We start from the raw sequence: 19,908 nt of genomic DNA on the forward strand, positions 1-19,908 counted from the left end.
TCTGATGGAAAACTGTTTTGTAGAAAATTTTATGACTAGCTCTATTAGACAATCAAATTCAGTTAATACTATGGATTGTTGTTGCTTGCTAGTATATCTGTATAAAATGTTCTCATTTTCTCTCCTTCCACTATTTGTAGTGGAAAATAGCCAATTGACCTGGGCTGGAAAGATATTTTCAATATTTTGCCAGATCATTATAGAAATCTTGAACTTTTGCAAAAGAGAAAAAAATACAAGTAGGAATAGTTCTTCATGAAAGAAAAACAAAAAAGAAGCAAGTTTTATACTTCCACTGTTGTGTTTTGTAGTCTGATTTGTTATAAAGTTGTAGCCTTGTATTAAGGATAATTTTATTTTTCTCTTTCCAATACAATCTAATGCTTGATTTAATCAAAACTGGTATAATTCTGAAGCATTTCTACAACTATACCATTACCCTTTGAACAGATGTCAGATACTAAAGAACAGCTGCCTACAGATCAAGTTGCTGTTGCCAACTCTCGCGAGCTTTCTGACAGAAACAGTTGATTATAATGTCAGTACTGTCCAATTTACAGGCTTAAAGTAGCAGCCGCACACTGCTTTTCACTGAAGTATACAAAGATCTTGACTCTTTTAAAAACTTTGTAGTCTTTGTTATACAAACTGGGGTAAGTGATTCTCTATTTGCATGTTTCTATGCCAGTTAAACTCAATTTGTATGGGGATTCTGATCTTTTAAAATGTTATGCTCTGACCATTTGTTGCTCTGTTGGAGATACTCACTCTGCTCTGCAAATGGAACTGATGGAACAAGTGAGCAGGCATGTGTATCAGACCTTGGTATTATTCAAGGGATTCTGGGCTAAGTAAATTGAACTAAGCAATAAATCATTTATTAATTCAACCATCTTTTCTATTTAAATAGAGATTACGTAGCCTTGTGCATAGATTTCTTGGTTGGGTAAAGATTTGCAAGGAGAGAAAATAATCTTTGAAATAAATTATATTCCCTCACTGAATAAGAATACAAAAGTATATTCTTTTTAATTTTTATTGGATTAAACAAATACAGAAGCAACTTTTTAAAATATACAAATATAGTAAATGACATATCTCTACTTGGTTAAGGGTGGCAGGCTAAAGCAATCTTCTGACCTCTTTTATGCTTGTAGTAATAATCAAGTCATATTTATTTAGCTCAGTGTGTTTTATGTTGCTGACTTTGTTTTAATGCAACATTAAAATTATTATAAAATGTAATATTTCACCACCAAGTGCAGTAGCATACCTTTCAATTGCTAGTTTTGTCACTATTAGCAGGAAACATTACTTGAAACTACCATGCTTTCATTTAGCACTGTAGAAGTTTTGTACTTTTCCCAAAGTTTGACTTATTTCATTTGCTCATTAAAATGATCAGATAGTTCATTGGAGAGCCAATTATAACATGTACAGTGTTGAATTTTTTACTTTAACTGTTTCTTTAACATTTGCATTAATAGCTAAAACATTTTAGGATTGTGGATCAAAAGTTCAGGGTCTGTTTTATATTTGCGGATTTTTACTTTTGTCTCTATTAGATTTTTTGTGTGTGTGTGTATATGTATATATGGAGTCTAAAGGTTCTGCATGAACCCCATATTCCTGATGTTCACATCTCCCCTTTATGATTTATAATTATAATTTCACTTTTCTTATGCCTATAATATTACCATTGATTATTTGAATCTTTTACAGTTCCAGATAGCACTTTAAATGCTACATTAAATGCTTGCTTTCAGTGTGACATATTGGATTGTTTTAAAAATTACCCTCCTTATCCAGTTTACTGTATATTGGATAATTGTTGACCTCCTATGCTGCTAGGTCCTTAGCCCAATACCGATGCAATCTCCTGATCACTTAATTCATGAATTAACTTAAAAGTAATACAAACAGGATTTGACTCATGCATAATCCTTAACGCCTATAGAACATTTTTCATTTGTAGCTCTTTAAAGTGCTTTACAAAGATAGGAGCTCTCACTGTAACCTTTGAATGGGTAGGTAAACTGATGTACAAAGCAATAAGTGATATTATTTTACCTAAGGATTGCAGCTTGGTGCAGTAAATCCCTGATTCTCCAAACACTTGAAGTAATTCTATTGGTCTGAGGCTGCTCACACCAGTAAAGTTTAGCATGGGTGTGTTTGCAGGATTCTAGGTAAGTAAATCTTAAGGTTTGGTTATTGTTGGATAAAGCACTTTAGCCCTTTATCTTTATGAATCACACTGAGAAGCTTCTACATTCTATTGCTTTACATCTTTTTCCACAATAGATCATCTGTGTACTATAGATTTTTATTTGCTCATGCGTTGAACGCAAGCGTGAAATATTGTCTGTGATAATTTATCTCTCTGAGTTACTTTGATTCTATCTCATATTTAGGAATCACTTTAACAAGAAAGAAGAAAAGGAGTACTTGTGGCACCTTAGAGACTAACCAATTTAGTTGAGCATAAGCTTTCGTGGGCTACAGCTCACTTAGCTCACGAAAGCTCATGCTCAAATAAATTGGTTAGTCTCTAAGGTGCCACAAGGACTCCTTTTCTTTTTGCGATTACAGACTAACACGGCTGCTACTCTGAAACCTGTCATTTAACAAGAAACTTCCCCATTTTTTCTATTCACCCTCAACTTTCCAACAATAAACAAACAAATTAAGTGTTCTTAGATCAAGCATTCAGCTATACTTTCCACAGAAATTAGCCTCACTCCTTGTAAGGAGAGAAGTGCTGCTCATTAACAAAGAATGAACTATTTAAAGTGGCAATGCTGAATACGCTACTTACAACAGGACAGGGGGCGGGGGAAGGGGTAGGAAGAACAAAAAGAGAAGACAAGCTTTGTTGAATATATTCACTGAAGCAGACTATAGGATTGGGCCAAATGAGGGTTTTCTTCTTTTTTGACATTTGGCTTTTGAGAGGAAGAGAACGTTTTTATAACAGTTAATAAGTCCAACTTTAAATGACTAAGATCAATGGGGCTACTCACATGCATAAGCACATGATTAAGTACTTTACCTAATCAGGGTCTAAATGCCTAGAATTACCAGCACCTAGAGGCCCCAATCAAGGACTGTACCAAGCACTGCAAAAATAAAGAAAAAATATAGTCCCTGCCCAAATAAATATACAATCTCAGCAAGAACAATAATATTAATTGTTATGGCGAACAATGTCTATAAAACATTTATTTGTTCATGATTTTGGCATAATTATGTATGTGAATACATACAAGAACTGAAGTTATAGAGTATTACAGACATACAAATCAACTGAAGTACAGACTTATGAAAAACACCTCCAATTCCCAGGCAGTAAGTACTGTTCAGTTTATAGCGAAGTTATTTTGATGCTTTGCTATTGCATTTCAACCCACTTGGGTTCTGTATCATAAATACATGGTTCAATATCTACAGTTTCACATGGTCCCTGAAACAAAAATAGAGATCTGAACACCCCCACAAAATTCTAATTCAAATGAGAGAAGCTGCTTTTTTGGGGTTAATAATGTGTCTGTTTGTTTGTGAAGAAATTGGTACATGGGCTGAATTTTGTCCCATAGTTCTAGTAGGAGTTTCCTCGATATCCTTAAGATTGTGCACATTGTTACTAGCTCTCTCTATTTACGGGATAGTATGAATTAGAAAACTAACCACCGCCAGAATAATTTCTAATCATGCATTATGTTTTGCATGATGTTCTTCTCATGTACTACCACCAATTTAAAGGGTAAATATTATGAAAAGGCCTGAAGAGCATATTTTTGTGTGCTAAACCAAATGAAATAGTGTTTGTTCAGTGATTGTGTGTGGGACGAAAACAGAAACTCCTTAGCAAAGCAACCTATGTATGGCTACTTCTAGTGACTTTTACTGTGATGCCATACAAGGCACCTGCTGCATTGGGCATATGGCTAATGGTTCATATAGTCACAAACTCACTGGCAATATACTTTCCTCTCTTTCGCCCACCCCTACCTAGCCCTCAACCTCCTACCTCCTTCCATGCTGTGGTGGACAGAACTCTTGTGGAGCACTTAGGGGCAGCAAAGTCCATGTGGATCCTCTCCATGTCTATCCCCTCTGTATATAGGGACATCTATGCCAATGTGAGGAGAGAAAGCAGGATTATGAATAAAAGCATTGTCTGACTCTAGACTATAAAATTTACCTATTGCTGGAAAACCATGTCAGAACGGGGTGAAGTGAGATCGTTACTGAATATGATTCAGCAGCAAGTGTAGCCAAGGACAAGCCATGGCTAAAATCTGCTCTGTTGCTCTGTGCAGCAGAACCACCCCAGTTTCAGTGCCTTTGGGGTCTTCCACATTCCTTCTGCATGCAACAAGGTTTGGCCCTTGTACTGATACATTAAAATGCATGCTCCTAAACTTCATTTTTATTTTATTTCAGGAATGATGACATGCAGCAATGGGACAAGTGTCTGCACAAGATTTCTGATGTGGTTTCTTCTACTGTATATGTTTGTCAGGAAGGTGCTACCTGAAGACGACATTATAGTTACCACTAAGAAAGGAAAAGTAAGAGGGATTCACTTGCCTGTACTTGGGGGAACTGTGACAGCCTTTCTGGGAATTCCTTATGGAGAGCCACCACTTGGTAGACTACGATTCAAAAAACCAGAGCCCCGCAACAAGTGGACAGAGATTTGGGATGCCACAAAACATGCAAACTCTTGTTATCAGAATATAGATAAAACTTTCCCTGGATTCTCCGGGTCAGAGATGTGGAATCCAAACACTAACCTCAGTGAAGACTGCTTATACCTCAATGTATGGGTTCCTTCTCCAAAACCCAAAAATGCAACTGTCATGGTATGGATTTATGGGGGTGGATTTCAATCAGGGACATCCTCTTTACCTGTCTATGATGGCAAATTTCTGGCACGTGTTGAAAGAGTCATTGTAGTTTCAGTGAACTATAGAACAGGGGCACTAGGATTCTTGGCTTTACCAGGAAACCAGGAAGCTCCAGGAAATGCAGGTTTATTTGATCAAAGGTTAGCACTTCAGTGGGTCCAGGAGAACATAGCCATCTTTGGTGGCAATTCTAGAAGTGTGACTTTATTTGGAGAGAGTGCCGGGGCTGCTTCCGTTAGCTACCATATCCTTTCTTCCGAAAGCCATCCTCTTTTCACAAGAGCCATCATGCAAAGTGGTTCTGCTAATGCTCCCTGGGCCACACTAACACATTCTGAGGCAAGGAAGAGAACTTTGACTTTAGCTAAATTACTCAGCTGCTCTGGTAGCAATGAGACAGACATAATTCTCTGTCTCCGAAACAAGGATCCCCATGATGTCCTTGAGAATGAAGTTTCTGTTTTAACACACAACTCTCTTTTAAAAATGTATTTCTGTCCCATAGTTGATGGTGACTTTCTCACTGAAATGCCACAAACATTGATCCAGCATGGGCTCTTTAAACAAACCCAACTCTTAGTGGGAGTTAACAAAAATGAAGGGACAGCTTTTCTAGTGTATGGGGCACCTGGTTTCAGCAAAGATAATGATAGCCTGATCAATAAAACAGAATTTCAAGTAGGTTTAAGTCTGTCCTTTCCAGAAGCAAGTGAACTTGGGGTGGAATCAATCATTTTTCACTACACAGACTGGGAAGATGAGCAGAACCCTGACAATTATCGTGATGCTATGGATGACATTATTGGGGATTACAATATCATATGTCCTGTAATGGAGTTCACAAATTTTTTTGCTCAACTAGGAAATAATGTATTCTTCTACTTCTTTGAACATCGGTCCTCAAAACTTGCTTGGCCAGAATGGATGGGAGTAATGCATGGTTATGAGATTGAGTTTGTATTTGGATTACCTCTAGAGAGAAGAGTTAATTATACCAAAGCTGAACAAATCTTGAGTAGATCCATATTGAGATACTGGGCAAGTTTTGCGAAAACTGGGTAAGTTTAACTTTTGCTGGTTGATTTTTATGTCAGATGCACAAACTAAAAATACTGATTCTATTGATTGTGTTCTGGAGGCTAGTGAGGACTGTGAAGAAGGATTAATTGTCTAGCTAGCTGGGACTTCTCTTTTATTATTGATAAAAAATAGCATCTCAGTCAAATAAAGTGTTGAAATGCAGCTGACAGTATCATATGAGTTTAAGAAAATGTTGTGTACCCTTCAAAGTTGTTAATCATCTGCTGCCCACTTATGGCAGCAGCTGTTGCAAATGAAGGCAAGCATTTCAAGCTTCAAAAACATAATACATACACCTCATACACACTATGGGTGAAATCCTGACCTTATTGAGGTCAATGGCAAAACTCTGGTTGACTTAAGTGTGACTCACCTTGAGATTGAAATTTACCACAAAACCCAAAGAACAAAATTTTATGTGCGGCACTAAGTGGGGCTTGGGGGAGGGAATCCAACCCCCTCAAGCTGTGTACCCAGTTTCTGTTCCAGCATATAGACTGGAATAGTGGCTATAACACCTATTGTCCCCATATGGTGGGGAAAGGTGTCTGTATTAGTGGATCTGTGTAAGACTTCTATAGTCGCCATAGAAATATCCTTTAGGTTTGAAGACATTTACACTAACGATAGCAATTAGTAGATCCATACAGAGTTAGTCTTAATGTTATAACTCTAGTGCAGTGGTTTTCAAACTTGGATATGTATATCCCTAGGGGTGTGTGAGCTCTCATCAGGGGTATGCGAGAAAAATTCTGTAATGGCAGACAATGGATCACGTCATGCCTTACATACCTTTCTTTTTTTCTGTTTTCATAGGTATATTATGACCCTATCTCAGATGGGTATATATGGTAGACTACATTATTTGAAAGGGGTATGCAGCCTAAAAAGTTTGAAAACCATTGCTTTAGTGGTATGCTGAGAATTGACCTGCCTTCTGGTTACTTTATCCATATCTACTAAGGAAAAAAAAAAACATCTTGTAAATAGAAAACTGTATCCATGGCAATGCACACTTCAGTATTTAACTTATCCGCACATTAAAAAGAAATCACTTTATCTATTTTTTTTATCCTCACAGTAACTGGCTTCTGACATGGCTATTTCCTTAAACTCATTTATGCCCCGATACAAAACACACTGAGGTCAATAAAAAAATTCCCATTGACTTCAACTTTGGATCATGTCCTAACCATTTTTCATTCATAGATTCATAGCTTACAAGCCAGAGTAGACCACTGTTGTCATCTAGTCTGATCTCATACATAACATATGCCATAGTACTTCCATGAATTAATTTCACTTTGAACTATACCATATAATTTAGAAAAATTATCCAATCTTGTTTTAAAATTGTCAGTGATGGAGAACCCATCACAACCCTTGGTAAGTTGTTCCATTGGTAAATTAGTCTCACTTCTAAAAATGTCTGCCTTATTTTTAGTCTGAATTTGTCTAGTTTCAATTTCCAGCCATTGGGTCTTGTTTTACCTTTATCTATTAAATTGAAAAGCCTTTTACTATCTATTTTCTGTTCTTCATTTAAATACCTATAGACTATGATCCCCTTAACCTTCTCTTTGTTAAACTAAACAGGCTGTGCTCATGGAGTCTTTCACAATATAGCATATTTTCCCAATCCTTTAATCATGCTAATGACCCTTCTCTGAACTCTCTCCTACTTAGCAACATCCTTTGTGAATTGTTTATATAGTCGAGAATTACATTAGCTCTTTTGGCCATAACATCACATTGGGAGCTCATGTTTAGTTGATTATTCACCATGACCCCATGTCCTTTTCAGAGTCACTGCTTCCCAAGACAGGCCTGCATTCTTTGTTCCAAGGTGTATGTATGACTTTACATTGAATCTGGGACCTTTCTTCTTCATTATTTACCACTCCCCCAATCTTTGTCCTCTGCAAACTGTTAGGACTTTTCCTCTTTGGTCATATTGCTTACTTAGAAACAAATTCATGTTCAGAAACTGTTGCCTCACATTTCTGACCCAAACTATTCTTTTGAGTTGATTATGCGTTTATAAGGTATTTAAGAGGGCAGTATTATTTCATGAATGATAAGAATGGTAAAAATTGATTTGGTGAACTGTATTTAATAGGCCTAGTTTTGTATTCATTTTACATTACACGTTGAGGGGAACTAACAGTCTGTTTAAATGCATCATTCCTTTAACAGATTTTCCGTTTAAGAGGTGTAATTATTTGGCTACATGGATGGAAAAAATAATTCATTTAGACAGGTTTCAGAGGAACAGCCGTGTTAGTCTGTATTCGCAAAAAGAAAAGGAGTACTTGTGGCACCTTAGAGACTAACCAATTTATTTGAGCATGAGCTTTCGTGAGCTACAGCTCACTTCATCAGATGTTTACCGTGGAAACTGCAGCAGACTTTATATACACACAGAGAATATGAAACAATACCTCCTCCCACCCCACTGTCCTGCTGGTAATAGCTTATCTAAAGTGATCAACAGGTGGGCCATTTCCAGCACAAATCCAGGTTTTCTCACCCTCCACCCCCCCACACAAATTCACTCTCCTGCTGGTGCTAGCCCATCCAAAGTGACAACTCTTTACATAATCAAGTAGGGCTATTTCCTGCATAGATCAAGGTTTTCTCACATCCCCCCCTCTACAGCAAACAGGGAAAGATTAAGAATGAGCTCTCAAAAATGGATACTCTCATAAAGAACCAACCTTCCACACAAACTTCCTCGTGGCTGGATTTTACTAAAACTAGACAAGCCATTTACAACGCACACTTTGCTTCTCTACAAAAGAAAAAAGACACTAAACTTTCTAAACTACTACATGCTACAAGGGGCCACAGCAATGGTTCCCTCACCCCACCTAGCAATATTGTTAACCTATCCAACTATGCTCTCAGCCCAGCAGAAGCAGCTGTTCTATCTCGGGGCCTCTCCTTCTGCCCCTCCACCCCCACGAACATGATACAGTTCTGTGGTGACCTAGAATCCTATTTTCGACGTCTCCGTCTCAAGGAATATTTCCAAAATACCTCTGAACAACATACTAATCCACAGAGGTCTCCCTGCCAACACTACAGAAAGAGGGATTCTAGATGGACTCCTCCTGAAGGTCGAAACAGCAGACTGGACTTCTACATAGAGTGCTTCCGCCGACGTGCACGGGCTGAGATTGTGGAAAAGCAGCATCACTTGCCCCATAACCTCAGCCATGCGGAACGCAATGCCATCCACAGCCTCAGAAACAACTCTGACATCATAATCAAAAAGGCTGACAAAGGAGGTGCTGTTGTCATCATGAATAGGTCGGAATATGAACAAGAGGCTGCTCGGCAGCTCTCCAACACGAGTTTCTACAAGCCATTACCCTATGATCCCACTGAGAGTTACCAAAAGCAACTACAGCATTTGCTCAAGAAACTTCCTGAAAAAGCACAAGATCAAATCCGCACAGACACACCCCTGGAACCCCGACCTGGGATATTCTATCTACTACCCAAGATCCATAAACCTGGAAATCCTGGGCGCCCCATCATCTCAGGCATTGGCACCCTGACAGCAGGATTGTCTGGCTATGTAGACTCCCTCCTCAGGCCCTACGCTACCAGCACTCCCAGCTACCTTCGAGACACCACTGACTTCCTGAGGAAACTTCAGTCCATCGGTGATCTTCCTGATAACACCATCCTGGCTACTATGGATGTAGAAGCCCTCTACACCAACATTCCACACAAAGATGGACTACAAGCCGTCAAGAACACTATCCCCGATAATGTCACGGCTAACCTGGTGGCTGAACTTTGTGACTTTGTCCTTACCCATAACTATTTCACATTTGGGGACAATGTATACCTTCAGATCAGCGGCACTGCTATGGGTACCCGCATGGCCCCACAGTATGCCAACATTTTTATGGCTGATTTAGAACAACGCTTCCTCAGCTCTCGTCCCCTAAAGCCCCTACTCTACTTGCGCTATATTGATGACATCTTCATCATCTGGACCCATGGAAAAGAAGCCCTTGAGGAATTCCACCACGATTTCAACAATTTCCATCCCACCACCAACCTCAGCCTGGTCCAGTCCACACAAGAGATCCACTTCCTGGACACTACAGTGCTAATAAACGATGGCCACATAAACACCACCCTATACCGGAAACCTACTGACCGCTATTCCTACCTGCATGCCTCCAGCTTTCACCCTGACCACACCACACGATCCATCGTCTACAGCCAAGCTCTGCGATACAACCGCATTTGCTCCAACCCCTCAGACAGAGACAAACACCTACAAGATCTCTGTCAAGCTTTCTCACAACTACAATACCCACCTGCAGAAGTAAAGAAACAGATTGATAGAGCCAGAAGAGTTCCCAGAAGTTACCTACTACAGGACAGGCCTAACAAAGAAAATAACAGAACGCCACTAGCGGTCACCTTCAGCCCCCAACTAAAACCCCTCCAACGCATTATTAAGGATCTACAACCTATCCTAAAGGATGACCCAACACTCTCACAAGTCTTGGGAGACAGGCCAGTCCTTGCCTACAGACAGCCCCGCAACCTGAAGCAAATACTCACCAACAACCACATACCACACAACAGAACCACTAACCCAGGAACTTATCCTTGCAACAAAGCCCGTTGCCAATTGTGCCCACATATCTATTCAGGGGACACCATCACAGGGCCTAATAACATCAGCCACGCTATCAGAGGCTCGTTCACCTGCACATCCACCAATGTGATATATGCCATCATGTGCCAGCAATGCCCCTCTGCCATGTACATTGGTCAAACTGGACAGTCTCTACGTAAAAGAATAAATGGACACAAATCAGATGTCAAGAATTATAACATTCATAAACCAGTCGGAGAACACTTCAATCTCTCTGGTCACGCAATCACAGACATGAAGGTCGCTATCTTAAAACAAAAAAACTTCAAATCCAGACTCCAGCGAGAAACTGCTGAATTGGAATTCATTTGCAAATTGGATACTATTAATTTAGGCTTAAATAGAGACTGGGAGTGGCTAAGTCATTATGCAAGGTAGCCTGTTTCCTCTTGTTTTTTCCTACTCCCCCCCCCCCAGATGTTCTGGTTTAACTTGGATTTAAACTTGGAGAGTGGTCAGTTTAGATGAGCTATTGCCAGCAGGAGAGTGAGTTTGTGTGTGTATGGGGGTGGGGGGGATGTGAGAAAACCTGGATTTATGCAGGAAATAGCCCGACTTGATTATGTAAAGAGTTGTCACTTTGGATGGGCTAGCACCAGCAGGAGAGTGAATTTGTGTGGGGGGGTGGAGGGTGAGAAAACCTGGATTTGTGCTGGAAATGGCCCACCTGTTGATCACTTTAGATAAGCTATTACCAGCAGGACAGTGGGGTGGGAGGAGGTATTGTTTCATATTCTCTGTGTGTATATAAAGTCTGCTGCAGTTTCCACGGTAAACATCTGATGAAGTGAGCTGTAGCTCACGAAAGCTCATGCTCAAATAAATTGGTTAGTCTCTAAGGTGCCACAAGTACTCCTTTTCATAATTCATTTAGCCAGTCTATTCCTTTAGCAGGCTTGAATGGGGGCTTTCTTGGTGGTACTTGATGAGCATTATAAAAGGAATTAAGATACTACATATTTGCCATCTCTCTGAATTCTAGCATACACCACAGATAAATAAACTCTTCAAATGAATAGTATTTTAATCTAAGTTTTATATTACTGAAAAATTATTTTAATCTAAGAACTCTTTTCATTAGCATTGAGGCAGTACGCTACGTGCATTTTAGGCAATAAAATGTGCTTGCATTGAGTAATTTTTTTAACATTGGGCTGCATTTTAGAAAAGGAATGCATTTGATGCTTTACTGTCATTTATGCATAAATTTTTTGCAATAAATTGCTGCTATGGAGCCTATACAGTGAGGTCAGCTAAAACTTGGTAATCCTTTCTGCTTAAGGGTTAAGGGTGGATCCAATATCCATAGCACTCTGAAACCAGTGGAGATCAGACCTTTCAACAGGAATTAAGAAAATGCACTGAATTAGGGATCTCCACTAGATTCTACAGCTTTTACAAACCTATCCTGCAGGAAATTGCAGATAATGACAATGCTGTAGCCACCACAACGATATCTAAAAGTGTAGAAGTTTCAATTTAAATCAAAACATTTATTTCTTTTAAAAATGAGCTTCTCTATTCATAGAGATTTTGCAGAGCAATATTTAGATATGTGCTTTTGGTATTAGCATAGTTTCAGAGGTATAATACATAGTTTCCTGTTTCTCAATATCTGCTTGGTAAGATGAAGTTACAGAGATAAGGGCACAGTGCAAGCTAAAATTAGGCAACTTAAGGTGTGTGTGTGCAAGTTTAAATTTGTGAAAGACTGTCAGCCAATAGTCTTGTCATCTAGTCTGATTATCATTTGGACTATAATTAGATTAGCTGGTGGATAGTATTTCAAGTGGTTTCCACAGCAAACAGAAAATACTCAGTATCTGCTTCTACCACAAGTACTGAAAACATGACTATTTATGGTAGATAATACATCTATGCAATTCTAATCCCCAGCAAAACAGTCACATTGGTATGTTTTCTACTGAGTTAATCTGTTAGATGTCACTCACTTCATAAACAAACACATGGCTCTAACCAATGTACACTGCCCACAGTTTAGAATAAGTGGATCAAATTGATTCTAAAAATTATCAGGAGTAGAGTATGCCTCCCCTCTTCCTGACACGTCTGAACACACGCTACAGATTCATAAAAAATACAAATACTCCTTGCATTTGACATATTGTTCATAGTAAATTCTAGTGCAATAAAAGGGTAAGTATATAGGGGGCAAAAGTGCCTTTGCCATTGAGTACCAGAGGAGAAAACTGGGCCAAAAAGATGAAAATCAGAACGATTATACAGCACAGTTATTACTGCAGGCGTTTGACCTAATATTCTAATGTGCACTAATACCAAAGCATGAGGAAGGAAACAGAAGCCTGCATATGAAAAGAGATATTAAAAACTCAGCAAAAGCTGAAAGTTTTTTTTTTTTTTTTTATCTCAATGACTTTACACTTGGAGGTAATTTCGAGGTGGCTCAACTTACCTCAGAAAGGACAGAGTGCTTCATTTAGCCTTCAGTGCTGTGGCTTGTAACTGCATGTTCCTCATGGGTTCTCTTTGAGCTTGCAGTTTGGCCCTATATTTTTCATCCAGACATGAGTGCTGGGATTAAGGGTGTTCATTATGAAACAGGCAGGTTCAATGACCCTAAAGGAGCCGTCTTCCATTCTCAAGAAATACCTGATGTCATGTAAAACCAGAAAAAAAAAGTTATCAACAAAAGACAAATGATTCCTTCAAAACGTACCCTAGTGATATATAAATCCTTGATTCTTTTGTTTGCTAAATAAAATAGGGCTGTCAACTGGCCTGACGTTTTCCAAGACCAATGAATGTTTTACACAAGACAGTTGCTTCAATTTTCCAAGTCTGTAGGCACTTTTATCTGGCAACCTCACTAAAAATAAAGGTGTCAATCATGACTGGCCACTTTGCCAGGAGACACTCTCAGGGATTAGGATTTTCTGTTTTTTTAATCAGGATGCAGAAAATAGTACTCTTGTCGATGAAAAGACATTAAGAGCCAGAAACAAACCGGTTAGATAATTTTGGCCAAAATATTCAAAGTTGGATGGCTAAAGTTACACACCAAAATTCCTATTTAGGACCCTAAGGAAATGGCCTGATTTTAGGATGCAAATTATATGTTGAGGTACTGATCTTTAGGCACCCAGTTTTGCCTTTCATGCTTTTGAGTGGTACAGGATTGATTGCCCGGGAGACTGAACTCCTCTATTTATCCACAGATGCAATATGAGCCACTGTAGTGCAGACTTCTCTACACTGTATGCCAGTGTACCTCAACCCTGATCTGAAAGGACATCTCTAAGGGTGAGAAAGTAGTTCAGTCCATGGTCTCTCTTATGAGTCTGCCAAGAAGAGCAATAATTGGTGTCCAATAGGGTGAGCTCTTTGTGAACTCTCCTCCATTGAAAATTGCATCAAGACCATAGATTTGCATAATTTTCAATAATCACCCAGGGATCTGTATTTTCCAGTGCTGCTTGACTCAAGGGAATAGAAATCTCATGCTATCAGCTGATTTACTTAGATTTCTTCCATTTTGGGACAAAATCTCCAGGGAATCTTGCAAGACTTCCAGGACTGCAAATGCAATCCAAACCTACACTCTGATTTGGCCTTCAGCCTGGTACTCAAATCCTAGCCTGAGCCTAATTCAGATCCAATCCAAATGCCTCCTCTTTAGCCCAATTTTGCTAAAAAATAAGAGTTATTTTGAAAATATTTATTTGCTATCTTGCTAAAAATTCAGAATAAATCCATCTTTGAATAGATTCCATGTAATCTGAGTACATTTCTAAATTATCTCACATGATAATGAAAAAGATTTCTCACAACTTCTGATGTCTTCACTATGGTAGTTCAAACAGAAGCCACCATTCTTTACCAAAAAGAGTTAAGTCCAAAGTCTATCTTATAATAAAGTGGCCTCTTTGCTCTTGTGTTGGTAGAATAGGTATCATTTTATATTTTCTTTTTCCTACTACTCAGCCACATCAGTGGTGATTGTGTGAATAGTTGGAGAGCAGGATACAGTTTGAGATTAACCCTCTCATACTAGGATGATACTGAATTTTACTGATGAAAAGAATCTTTTGACAGCTGGATTTTTTTTAATAGAACAATAGCTCTCTGTCATTTTGTTGATACAAATATTGTTCTGTTGTTGTGACCATTTCCCTAGAAATCTTTCCTAAGTGCTTTGCATGAAGATTAAGGGCAAAATTATGACTGCTTTTGTGCAGTATGCTAGGAGTAGGATGAGGGTTTAAAAGGTCTTTTCCTCCAACTGGAGAATCCAGGCAGTATACAATCCTGAGCAATAAGATCATGGAGCAGGCTAGTATGCAGCACAGAGACCACACCATCCTGGGATGTGGCCAGTTGCATTAGCAACATGGACAAGATATCAACCAATTGCATACCTACTAACATCTGATCTCTGAGAGGCAAGTGCATGATACTTATGGGGGAAAAAAACAGGGATAAGGAATGTTATTTTGTATAATCCATTCCCTCAGTACTCCCTGAATTATTCTACCTGCTTCTGGTCTGTGCAAGCACATGACATCAGAGCACCTTTATCTGGCTGCTATGGCTCTCCAACCCATTGAGCACTCCAAAGCAAGAAGAGACCAGATAAATATCCTTGGAAAACACTGACTAGGGTATGAATTGGGCAAGGGTCCACAAGAAAATGTTGGTGATGAATAAAGATAACATGGTCTGATATACACTCTGTCTACAGGAGCCACATTCTAATATTCAGTATTTTTGTTTCCTTGGAAAAGCCACAGAGTTATTGGCCTTTATGATGTGACTCGAGTGCTTTTATCTTTCAATAACTATATGCCTTTTATTGTATCTCTGATGTTTTTTCATCTGAAATTTATTGACAGATAAACAGTTGTATTTTCCAGCAACCTTTTTGCTTTCAAACTGAATTCTTTTTATTGAAGCAGAAAGTGCAGATACTTAGGAGTGGCCTCTGTTGAACAATATGTCATCAGCACCAGGCTCACAACTAATGCTCTTTAAAGGGCAGAGAAAGGTAAATATTACTAAACTGTCAATAAGATTCCAGTGAATGGAAGTCAAAGCCCTACCTATTTTCTACTTACATTCACTGTCACCTGCAGCTTTTTGCTATTGCATTAGTCATTTCAGCTTTTAATAGGCTGAACTGGAACATTGGGTCAGATTCTTCCATGTTTTTCAAATGCTGTAGTTCACTCAGAGCATTTCTAGTTTCATAAACTTAATTTTAGGGAATATCTTTCTCCACAACTTTGAGCAAGGAGGAGACAACATTGTTTTTGGTTTCCCTAAAAAAAAAAGCCCACTCTCCTGGCTGGAGTAGAGAAAGAGCTTTTGTTTCTTCTTTGTAAAGAAATAAGAAAATAACTGGATTGGGGGAAGATGGTAGCTCCAGAACAAAATCATAATTAATTTATTTTTGTTTTAAATAATATTTCACTTATCCTGACTCAGTTGCTATTGTTTCTATTGTTACTTGGGACCATTTGCAGCTGGACCTAGTTTAGAGCAGCCCTAAGACCAGGGTCTGAACCAGGCCTCAGCCAGCCTGAGACTTGAATGGGTACCCCTTTCAAGCCTGCACCTAGCAGAGCTCAGCAGAATGGATTCAGCCAAGTTGTGCTTGATGAAGACCCAGTCAAGTCACCAGTGGAATAAGACTCCTTGAAAAAGTTGGGATCTGGATATTAGGCTCTGTATATCTATCTATGTTCAGACATGAAGACATAGTCAATATGGATTGAGGTTTTTGGTGGGCTTTATCTGGGAGTTTTTCCTGTATGTTTTATTTTAAGTGAGGTCCATGATGACAGACACATTTGTTATTCTCATTTTTCTTTGCCACTTTTGCTGCTCTTCAGAAAGCTTTTGGAAGCAAATGAGTGACACTAACTAGTACTATTAATCATAGTCAGCTGAATGTTCTGCTACCTTCTAGTAAGATGAGGCTTTATTTATCATGGAAAAAAATATATGGCATCCCAAATCAGTTGCTGCTAGGTTATGTCTTTTGCATTCTTTTATTCATTATGTTTATTCAGTGTATTTTTCTAGACACGAGTGAAGGAAAATTGACAAGGAGACAGAAATCAGATGAGACAAAAGCTCAAGTAAGAATGTAGTAGAACATATAAATATAATATTTTAAGGCTTTGAGAAAAATGTCTCCGATAAAAAGAAACTTGCAAACTTTGTCTCACTGTTTTCACAAATGGTTAAACAAATCTTTTGAAGCTTTTTAAAAACAAAACAAAAAAAACAAGCCTTTGAAATATTCACCCCTATATTTTAGGGGAACCTGTGTGGCTTTGATTGTTAAAGCTCTGAAGGATCTTACATGGTTATTATCGTCTTCCCCGATGTTCCTGTGGTGGACATATGACAAATGTCAGTGCTTTTCTTACCAATTTATCACACTATACTTACAGGGAGTAGTTTCATAACAGTGAGAACAAAAACAGAAGCCTCATCTTGAGTCTAGACAGCAGACTGAACTAAAGATCCAAGACTTTGTTGTGTAGAAAGGAACATATATCGTAGAAAACAGAAAATTTAGGAACTCAGTTTTTACCTTCCCAACACTCTGGACAAAGAGTAGGAAACTAGCTTGTGGAAACAAACTAAGCATGGGCCATAGATACTAGTGCAATGAGGGCTACATACATTCATAGAAAGATAGACGTATGACTGGGCCCAAGCCACAAAACTCTGATTCAGATATGGATTTGCACAAAATTCAGGGGTGCATGGGCCCAGGATTCAAAGCATATTTAAACATAGCCCAGAGATTGTTGGACTGGAGCTTATGGTTTCAGCCCTTTTCAAAGAAGAAACCCATGCCTTGTCATGAAACCTTCACCTTCTGATCTAGAGCCAAATGTCATGGTCCATATTGGCAGATCGAGCCCTCATGTAGCCTTTTTTCTGCCATATAGATGACAGAAAAATGTAGGTGAGATCAAGGAGTTTGAACCAAATGCAAAATATGGTAGGAAGACAGTGGAGTAATTCACATGTGTTTAGGGATGTATGGGAAGACACATTGTTGGAGCCACGGAAGAGAAAGATGCCTTTAGCAGGCGAGTAGGGAAGCTTCTTCTGGTGTATGGCTTCTGATGGCACAAAGAATTAATTAAATATTGGGTAAGTGATGCAGCCACTCCATCAGATCAGCAGCACCCGGAGACATAAATCACATCCATCCATCATCAAGATGATAAAGAGAGCAGTCCATAACCAAATGGCATACTGTTTGTTCTTGAGCTCCACAGAGGCAGAACAGGGAGATGAAGAAGCTGCAATGGTAAAGATGTAAGTTAAACCACCCATGACCAGAATGAATCCTGTTTTAATGAAGAAGGATCTTTTGGTTCATATGGTTGCTCTGAAGCAGTCCCAAATGGCATGCCAAAAGTTCCATCTCTGCCATTTCTTTAATTTGGCCACTGCAATCTTTAGCCCTGCTACCACCATTAAAATGGGACATTGCTGAGAGTGTGGGAGGTTAACAAATGTATGCTGAGAGATGGAAAATGGAGTGTCAACAGTGGTGAAAACAAGATCTGGCAATAACTCAGTACCCCAGCAGGATGACTGAAAGTATGAGACTGCTTGAGGTCATAAAGGCAGAATGGATTGGCAGCACTTGTCCAATCAAGAAGTGTTTTGCCACCAGGAGAGTCAGTGGCATGATCAACGTTTATGTGAGAGGTACTGAACTCTCCACACACTACTGCAGGAAGGGAAGCAAGGAGGCTGGAAAGGATGTGGCCACAATAATTAAGACAAAAGATGACTAAGGTATGGGCAAGACTTTTAGCAATGGGTAAAGTTGTTCAAAACTAGGAAATTTCCTTTCCTCAATTTCCTCAAGAAAGTCTGACATTTCAAAATTAAGTTTTCATTCCAAATTGGAAAGAAAACAAAAAAAATAAATAAAAATTTCCCATGAAATGAAATTTCCAAACTAATTTTGCTTCAGATCTGTAGAAATGTTCTGAGTTTGACTATTTTATATTATAATATAAAGTAACATTTTGAAATGAAAAACTTGAAATGTTTCATTTCAATCTTATCAAAAAATCTTAATTTCAATGTGTTTTTAAAGGAAATTTCATTAAAATTGACACATTTCCTTGGAAATTTTCAGTTTCAACTAAAAGAATTTTCTATCAGAAAAACATTCCATTAGGAAAAAATTTCACCCACTCTGGTAATGGGAAGAGAGACAAAAAGATAGACTGTGACAAGATTATACAAGAAGAAATATTAGATACATATCTATATCTATATATGAATTGTGGGAGCAGAAGGAGAGTGAGAGTTAAAAAGATGAGACTCTATAAGTTTGGGAGATGCACAGCTGTCCATCTGGGTTGAGAAAAGAGGAAATGAAGAAGAGTTAGAAGGAAAGGCAAGGACATACAGAAGGAGCTATCTGACAGACTGCAGGTGTGAGATTGGACAGAAATGGAGAGCAATATTTCAACCATCTTCATAATATGGTTGAAACTCTTGGTGTCAATGAGATGATCTAAAGAGAGATTGTTCAGCAAGGAGGAGACAGAAGAAAGAACCCTGTGGGATACCAAGAGACAGAGAGGATGAGAAGACACATTAAGTCATAAAGGAAGGACAAGAACTAGGATAGCACAGTATCACCAAAGTGTAAGGGGAAAGGAGCTGGAAGAGGAGAGTGATCAGTGGTGTTGCAAGCAGCAGACAGATTAAAGATAATAAGGACACAGAATCACCCCTATCGTTTAGCTAGTGCAAGACACTAGTCACCTTAGTCAGGTGGCTTTGGTCAAGTCAAGAGGGCAGAAGCCAGACTGGAAGGGAACATGATTTAGGGGAGAGGAATCCTTGGCAATGTGAGGCATACTGGAGCCATTTTATAATTCCAGAAAGAGAATGGGAGGAGGAAGCCCTTATAAATATGTTTATTAGGTACTGAAGCACAAAGAGGAAAATCTAATTTATTCCTACCCTCTCCTCTCCATATCCTATAGAGATAGTCCCAATTTTGGGGTCTTTTTCTTATATAGACTCCTATTACCCCCCACCCCATCCCGATTTTTAACATTTGCTGTCTGATCACCCTACCACATCCTGGCTATGGAACATCCATAATACAGTCTCTTTTTCCATGTGACTCATTTTAGAGCCACGAACAAATCTGTGGAAATCATGCTTTCTTCACAGATAGTTCATAAACAA

General features: G+C 38.8%; 1 protein-coding gene across 2 annotated transcripts in view; it reads left to right on the forward strand.

Moving 5' to 3' along the window:
* Positions 1-523: 523 nt before the first annotated feature.
* BCHE (butyrylcholinesterase) overlaps positions 524-19,908 on the forward strand; it is a 51,963-nt gene continuing 32,578 nt past the window's right edge. For both annotated transcript variants that reach the window (XM_048864862.2, XM_048864863.1), the window contains exons 1-2: positions 524-653; positions 4,447-5,971. In XM_048864862.2, the coding sequence (XP_048720819.1) occupies positions 4,449-5,971 (1,523 nt within the window). In that variant the 5' untranslated portion in view covers positions 524-653; positions 4,447-4,448. The remainder of the gene's footprint in view (positions 654-4,446; positions 5,972-19,908) is intronic.

This window comes from Caretta caretta, chromosome 9 (assembly GCF_965140235.1).
Source record: "Caretta caretta isolate rCarCar2 chromosome 9, rCarCar1.hap1, whole genome shotgun sequence".
Classification (NCBI taxonomy): domain Eukaryota; kingdom Metazoa; phylum Chordata; order Testudines; family Cheloniidae; genus Caretta; species Caretta caretta.